This window comes from Protobothrops mucrosquamatus, unplaced genomic scaffold (genome assembly GCF_001527695.2).
Source record: "Protobothrops mucrosquamatus isolate PMUCROS unplaced genomic scaffold, P.Mucros_1.0 scaffold5454, whole genome shotgun sequence".
Classification (NCBI taxonomy): domain Eukaryota; kingdom Metazoa; phylum Chordata; class Lepidosauria; order Squamata; family Viperidae; genus Protobothrops; species Protobothrops mucrosquamatus.
In genome coordinates, this window is record NW_015391312.1 from 60271 (window position 1) to 68193 (window position 7923).

At 46.6% G+C, this 7923-nt stretch overlaps 1 protein-coding gene across 1 annotated transcript in view; it reads left to right on the top strand.

The window, feature by feature from the left end:
- Window positions 1–976: 976 nt before the first annotated feature.
- LOC107299780 (NSFL1 cofactor p47-like) overlaps window positions 977–7923 on the top strand; it is an 8811-nt gene continuing 1864 nt past the window's right edge. Inside the window, exons 1-4 of the mRNA XM_015829118.2 lie at window positions 977–1095; window positions 3702–3776; window positions 5161–5326; window positions 7496–7588. Of these exons, the coding sequence (XP_015684604.2) occupies window positions 977–1095; window positions 3702–3776; window positions 5161–5326; window positions 7496–7588 (453 nt within the window). The remainder of the gene's footprint in view (window positions 1096–3701; window positions 3777–5160; window positions 5327–7495; window positions 7589–7923) is intronic.

Below are 7923 nucleotides of genomic sequence, written 5' to 3' on the forward strand. Positions count from 1 at the left end.
ACAGAAGGTCTCCTGAAAGGGGATCACATCACACACACACATACACACACACACACACACACAGAGAGAGAGAGAGAGAGAGAGAGAGAGAGAGAGATACTGCAACCGTCCTAAGTACATGCCAGTTGCCAAGCATCTGAATTTTGATCACGTGACCCTGGGCCACGCTGCAGTGATCATAAGTGGAGAAAAACGGTCATAAGTCACTTTTTTCATTCTTTTTTTAATAAGATTTTATTAATTTTTCTTTACATACAATAATAATTTTTCAACCAACGTGCTGTCTGAGTTTGACCATGCTAATACATATTTAATTCCTAATCCTTTATTCTTTCCTCTCACCATTGGTAAATTAAGTCCCATGTTTGATAATATTCTGTTTCTTCTTTTTCTTTCAGTCTCATAGTTAGTCTGTCCATCTCTGCGCATTCCAATATTTTTTTTAATTATTTCTTCCTCTGGTGGTATTCCTTCATTTTTCCAACCTTGCGCAAATATTATTCTTGCCGCTGTCGTGACATGTAAAATCAAATATAGGCTTTGTTTGTTAATCTTTTCTGGCCTTATACCTAGTAAAAAAAAAAGTTCAGGTTTAAAGTCTACACATTCTCCCAACATCTTTTCTAACCAAGTATGTCTCTTTTCCCAATATTTCTTTGCTTTGTCACATGTCCACCAAACATGAGAATACGCACCTGACTTATGTTTACATTTCCAACGTCTACCTGACATATTTTTAAACATCCTTGCTAATCTTGCTGGTGGCAAGTGCCGTCTATAAAACATTGTATATACATTTTCTTTATAAGAAGTTGACATTGTCAATTTATAATTTCTTTCCCACTTTTTTTCATTCTTGTCGTAACTTCGGACAGTCCCTAAATGAGCTGTTGTAAGTCGAGGACTCTCCGAAGATGATTCCACCTGCTGGGACGGACGGTCAGAGGTGGCCGATGGTGTCATTTCTTAACGTGCGATGCCCTTCCTCTTTTTTCAGATTGCCCTGGCTAGTTTCTACGAAGATGGTGGCGACGAAGACATCATGACGCTCCCCCAGCCCACCTCCAGTTCCGTGACGAGAGGCACCGCAGCCAGGTGACCTGTCAGCTTTCTGCCTTTGTGAAAAATCGGGGTTAGGTCCAAGGTGCCAGGCCTCTCTTCTCTGCTGGAAAAAACTTTGGATTTGGGCCTCGGAGAGCAGAGCCGAGTCTGCCAGGGGATCCCTAGAATTCAAAGAAATAGAAATTCCCAATCCCAGGGCATTCTGGGAAAAGGATGCTCAGAGAGCGAAGGTTAATTTGGATCTGGAACACAATTGGCAGTTCCATTTTTCGTTAGTATTGTTTTTTTTATTAGTTTATAGCAGTGATGGCGAACCTTTTAGAGACCGAGTGCCCAAACTGCAACCCAAAACCCACTTATGCATCGCCGGGTGGGTATGGCCCATTGGGTGAATGGCTGCGGTGGTAACGGCAGACTGGGTGGGACTAAAAAGTTCAATCAATCCCAACTTTGCAAGATTTTTTTTTTGCCCGCGAGAAGTTGAAATTGATTGATTGATTGAACCTTTTTTTTTTGTACACGGCGGCAGAGGCCTAAAGCGAAAAGGTTTTATAAAACCCAGCTGAAGGCCTAGGATTGGGGCGACAGTGCGCGTGCCCACAGAGAGGGCTCTGAGTGCTGCCTCTGGCACCCGTGCCATAGGTTCGCCACCACTGGTTTATAGTATACGATACAAAGAAAATACAAAAGTAAATAGCAGGAGAGCTAGGAAAGGGAATATAGAAAAGTGGGAGAAAGCAAGGGGAAAAAAGAAAAAAAAAAGATCATTGACTTCCTACTTTCTTTGCTGCAGTAAAATAGAATATCAACATCAAACCTCAACTTTTTACTTTTACAAAAGAATATAAACTAGCCATTTCGATAACCACAAATCTATATCATCAGGAAAGCCCAAAATCAAAATTTCCTTTGTTTCCCACCTCAAGCACAAAGTCCAGAAGCGGTTTCCACGTAGCAATAAAAGTAGTCGCATTGTTTTCTTTAATCCGTACAGTCAATTTAGCCGTCTCGGCTAGCTCCATCAGTTTTTTGCAACCCTTCCTCCATTGAGGGAATTGATGTGGTCTTCCATTTCTGAGCGTAGAGTAATCTTGCTGCTGTCAATGTCAACGCTGCAAATACTGTATATTCTTGCTTTGACAATATGCAGAACTGTCTGGTATTTTTATAGTTAAATCAGGCAACAGTGAAAGGGGAGGAGAATAAGGAAAGCCCGGGAAAAAGGAACCGGAAGTGAATCACATCTTCCAAGTTAATTGGATATATAACTGTGGTGGCGAACCTATGGCACGTGTGCCACAGGTGGCACTCAGAGCCCTCTCTGTGGGCACGCGCGCCCTGTTGCCCCAGTCCTAGGCCTTCAGCTGGGTTTTATAAAACCTTTTCGCTTTAGGCCTCCACCGCCTCCGTGTGCAAAAAGAAAAAAAAAGGTTCAATCAATCAATTTCAACTTGCGGGGAAAAAAAAGATCTCGCAAAGTTGGAATTGATTGATTGAATGTTTTAGTCCCACCCAGTCTGCCGTTACCACCGTAGCCACGCCCACCCAATGGGCCACACCCACCCGGCACCCGACGATACATAAGTGGGTTTTGGGTTGCAGTTTGGGCACTCGGTCTCTAAAAGGTTCGCCATCACTGATATATAACATCAAAGTTCCGTATTTTTTTTTTCCAGGTCTTGGCCCATTAGCCCCAAAAGACACCCCCCCCCCCAAAAAAAAACTGGTTTTCTTTCTATAGTCACTTTTAAGAATTTTCTGTATTAACATAACGAATCTTGCTCCAGGCGGTTCCATTTTTCACATGACGCCGTCCCAAACCTTTTCGGTTGCTGTTGCAAGTCCACTTCCTGGGTTAACAACCACACTTTAGTTGTGCTGGGACCTTTTGCCTTTTCATCCTGGTCAGGCCATTACAAGGCCTTGGTAAGGCCACACTTGGAAATACTGCATCCAGTTTTGGTCACCACGATGTGAAAAAGATGTTGAGACTCTAGAAAGAGTGCAGAGAAGAGCAACAAAGATGTTTAGGGGACTGGAGGCTAAAACATACAAGGAACGGTTGCTGGAATTGGGTATGTCTAGTTTAATGAAGAGAAGGATGAGGGGGGACATTGTAGCTGTCTTCCAATATCTGAGGGGCTGCCCCAAAGAAGAGGCAGTCAAGCTATTCTCCAAAGCCCCTGAAGGCAGGAGAAGAAGCAACGGATGGAAACTAACCAAAGAGAGAAGCAACCTAGAACTAAGGAGAAACTTCCTGACAGTTACAACAATTAACCAGTGGAACCACCTGCCTCCAGAAGCGGTGAATGCTCCAACACTGGAAGTCTTTAAGAAGAGACTGGACAGCCATTTGTCCGAAATGGTATAGGGTTTCCTGTCTGAGCAGGGGGTTGGACTAGATGACCTCCAAGGTCCCTTCCAACTTTATTATTATATAGGTTTAGTAAATTATTCTTCTTCCTCTTCTTCTTCTTCCTCTTCTTCTTCTTCCTCTTCTTCTTCTTCTTCTTCTTCTTCTTCTTCTTCTTCTTCTTCTTCTTCTTCTTCTTCTTCTTCTTCTTCTTCTTCTTCTTCTTCTTCTTCTTCTTCTTCTTCTTCTTCTTCTTCTTCTTCTTCTTCCTCTTCCNTTTCTCCAGCGACCACAGGGTGACCTCCTTCCGTGATCTCGTCCATGCTCAGGAAGAGGAGGAGGAGGAGGAAGAAGGACAAAGGTTGGTGACTGGTCAGATGGGAAGGAGGAATTGGGAAAGTCTGTGTGGGTTATAAGTCCAGCGCTCCGCGTAAAAGCGATCCATGCTGACTGGATAAGGACAGTCAGGATGTAGTCCAGGGGCCGTAACATGGCTGTCGGCAGCCACCGTATGCTTGCTTGTGTGCTTCGCTATCATGTGGTGACAGTCTGCCATGAACTCTGGAGAGGAGGGGGAGAAATGCTTGAGGGAAAGTGGAAGTAACGACTGTGTCTCCCAGAGATGCTGCCTCAAGGTCACTCAGCTGGGAGAAGAAGGCAGCTGCATGTTGTTGTTAGTTGCGAAGTCGTGTCCGACCCATCGCGACCCCGTGGACCACGTTCATCCAGGCCTTCCTGTCCTCTGCCATCTTCTGGAGTCCATTTAAGCTCACACCTATTGCTTCAGTGACTCCATCCAGCCACCTCCTTCTCTGTCGTCCCCTTCTTCTCTTGCCCTCCATCTTTCCCAGCATCAGGCTCTTCTCCAGGGAGTCCTTCCTTCTCATTAGGTGGCCAAAGTACTTGAGTTTCAGCTTCAGGATCTGGCCTTCTAAAGAGCAGTCGGGGTTGATCTCCTCTAGGACTGACCGGTTGGATCGCCTTGCAGCCCAGGGGACTCGCAGGAGTCTTCTCCAGCACCAGAGTTCAAAGGCCTCCATTCTTTGGCGCTCAGCCTTTCTTATGGTCCAACTTTCACAGCCATACATGGCAACTGGGGAAACCATGGCCTTGACTCTACGCACTTTTGTTGGCAGGGTGATGTCTCTGCTTTTTAGTATGCTGTCTAGATTTGCCATAGCTTTCCTCCCTAGGACCAAGCGTCTTTTAATTTCTTGGCTGCCGTCCCCATCTGCATACCAACCTGCAAGCTTGAAGTGTCGGTCCTTAAAACATCTTGCTTGAATCTGATTGGTCATGGCGTGTGTGTGTGTGTGTGTGTGTGTGTGTGTGTGTGTGTGTGTGTGTGAGAGAGAGAGAGAGAGAGAGAGAGAGAGAGAGAGAGAGAGGGACGGGAAAAATGGAACTTAGGGATTTTGGCACAAGATCCATCTCCAGCCTCTCACTGATGACTCATCACAAGACCCTCACTTGCAAAAGAGGATCACATGACTCCATGAGATTGCAACTGTCATAAGTACATGCCAGTTGCCAAGCATCTGAGTTTTGATTTGATTTCTGCAGCCGCAAACGATGCAGACGACTATTCAAATTTTAAAAAACATTTTTAAACAGCCAAGAAGCCTTAATGCAGCTGCTGCATCAGCAGTTCGGTTTGCAATGGCAGACAATCACGCCGCGCTTCCCAAGTCGAACGAGGACTTTCCCCTCCGGGGGATCCTCAAGTCTCTTTCTCTTCGGTTTAGGTTTTATGCTGGTGGGTCCGAACGGAGCGGGCAGCAGATTGTTGGCCCCCCAAGGAAGAAGAGTTCAAACGAGCTGGTGGAGGACCTGTTCCGGGGGGCCAAAGAACACGGGGCGGTGGCTGTCGACAGGACAGCTAAGAGTCCCGGGGAAGGCAGCAGGCCAAAGGTGAGCCAGAGAGCCTTGGTCAAGCTCTGCGTGGGTGGGTGGGCTTATCTGCTTTCAAGTGGCCTTAAAGATTTCCTCAATCAAATGTGGCACAGAGGGAGGGGATGTTTGGGGTCCTGGGTGCTCTCTGAGCTGGGTGGCTTTCTTGCAGATGTTTCATGACCCAACTAGGTAACATCATCAGTTAGATGATGCTAGAAGGGGGAGGAGGAGGAGGAGGAGAACTGTGGGGTCCTGGGTGCTCTCTGAGCTTGGTGGCTTTCTTGCAGATGTTTCATAACCCAACTAGGGAACATCATCAGTGCTAGAAGGGAGGAGGAGGAGGAGAACGGTGGGGTCCTTGGTGCTCTCTGAGCTTGGTGGTTTTCTGGCAGACATTTCATTGCCCAATGAAGTAATGTCATCAGTGCTAGAAGGGAAGGGGGGGTTCTCTATATACGGTGGTAGGGCTGTGGTTCCCCCCCCCCGGATAATTCCTTGATTCGGTTATTGTTTTCTGCTTGTTTGTTCGTCTGGTGTTAATGCACGCTTGTCTGCATTTCTCTTTCTGTGGAAGCCTTGATGTTCTCTGAGCTTGGTTGTTTCCTGGCAGACATTCTGTGACCCAGCTAGGTAACGCCATCCGTGGTAGAAGGGAGTGGGGTTTGCAGAATGGAGGAGAAAGAGAAGGGAAGGAGGGAAGAGGAGGAAGGCTGTGGTATGCTTGGGGTCTCTCTGAGATGGGTTGCTTTTTTGGAAATGTTTTATTATCCAACTAGGCAACACCATCAGTGCTAGAAGGGGGTGGGTTTGTGGAGGAGGAGGAGGAGGACCGTGGTGTTTTGAACTTGGTTGTTTTCTTGCCCATTTTATACCCAACAAATGGACTTCAGCTCACAGAATTCCCTAGCCGGCATGGCTATCTGGGGAATTCTGGGAGTTGAAATCTATAAAAATCTTTAAAAAGTCGCCAAGTTTGAAGACCCCTGAGTTAGAGGAATAGGAAGTGTTGGTGATTGTGTATTTCATCTATAATCTGTCTCCTGTGAATGTTGTTAGGATTAAAAAAACAAAAACAAATCAAGGTATTTCTAAGAAAAGTTTACCAAATTCCTGGTATTTTGGAATTCGTGTTACTTAATCCTTAATTTGGAGGCCGGGAGATCTGAAAGAACATTGCTTAGCCCAGGGGTAGGCAACCTTGGCTTTTTTATGACTCGTGGACTTCAACTCCCAGAATTCCTCAGTCAGCATGGCTCAGCTTGGAAACCTCTCCCTTTCCACTCAGCATGGCTGGCTCAGGAATTCTGGGAGTTGAAATCCACCAGTCATAAATGAGCCAAGGTTGCCTACCCCTACCCAAATGCCTGAATTTTGATCACGTAACCGTGAGGAAAAAATATTTAAACCAGGGGTCTTCAAACTTGGCCCTTTTATGACTCGTGGACTTCAACTCCCAGAATTCCTGAGCCAGCATGAGGGAACTATGGTCCCCTCATGACTCGTGGACTTCAACTCCCAGAATTCCTGATCCAGCATGGGGGGAACTATGGCCCGCTCATGACTCGTGGACTTCAACTCCCAGAATTCCTGAGCCAGCATGGCTCAGCTTGGAAACTCTCCCTTTCCCCTCAGCATGGCTGGCTCAGGAATTCTGGGAGTTGAAGTCCACCAGTCATAAAAGAGCCAAGGTTGCCTACCCCTGCCCAAATGCCTGAATTTTGATCACGTAACCGTGAGGAAAAAATATTTAAATATTTAAACCAGGGGTCTTCAAACTTGGCCCTTTTATGACTCATGGACTTCAATTTCCAGAATTCCTGAGCCAACATGGGGGAACTATGGCCCCTTCATGATTTGTGGACTTCAACTAACAGAATTACTAAGCCAGCATGGGGGAACTATGGCCCCCTCATGACTGGTGGACTTCAACGCCCAGAATTCCTGAGCCAACATGGGGGAACTCTCCCTTTTCCCCTCAGCATGGCTGGCTCAGGAATTCTGGGAGTTGGAGTCCATGAGTCATAAAGGAGCTGAGGTGGTCTACCCCTGGCTTAGCCCTATGTTAAAAAAAAAACAAAACCCTTTCTGATGGATGGAGGAACTTTAAATGAAGGCTGGTAATAGCCTTCGTGCAGAAGAACTGGGCAAGCCCCCCATCTTTTCTCTCTCTTTTTTTCTCCCTTGCAGCCCTTCGCAGGAGGAGGGTACCGCTTGGGAGCTGCCCCTGAGGAAGAGTCCGCTTACGTGGCGGGAGAAATGAGGCCAAACGCTGCCCAGGATGTGAGTCTTTCAGGCCTCGGACTGGGTCTGGGGCAGCCGCGCGTTAGAGGTCTGAGGGTCCCAAACTTTATCAAATCAAATCTTTATCCGGGTCCAAGACCAACAGAGTTCCCAAACTTAGAATTTTGTGGAATTTTTGAGTCCTTCAAGATAAGGTGGGGTTAGGAAGCGGCCAGTCACTGTTCAGGCCTGGGGAAATGTTTTGGATTGTGGAAAATTAGGAAAGCCTGGATCGGTACAAGAAGGCTGCAGATGTTCAGCTGGACCTTCCTTCCTTCCTTCCTTCCTTCCTTCCTTCCTTCCTTCCTTCCTTCCTTCCTTCCTTCCTTCCTTCC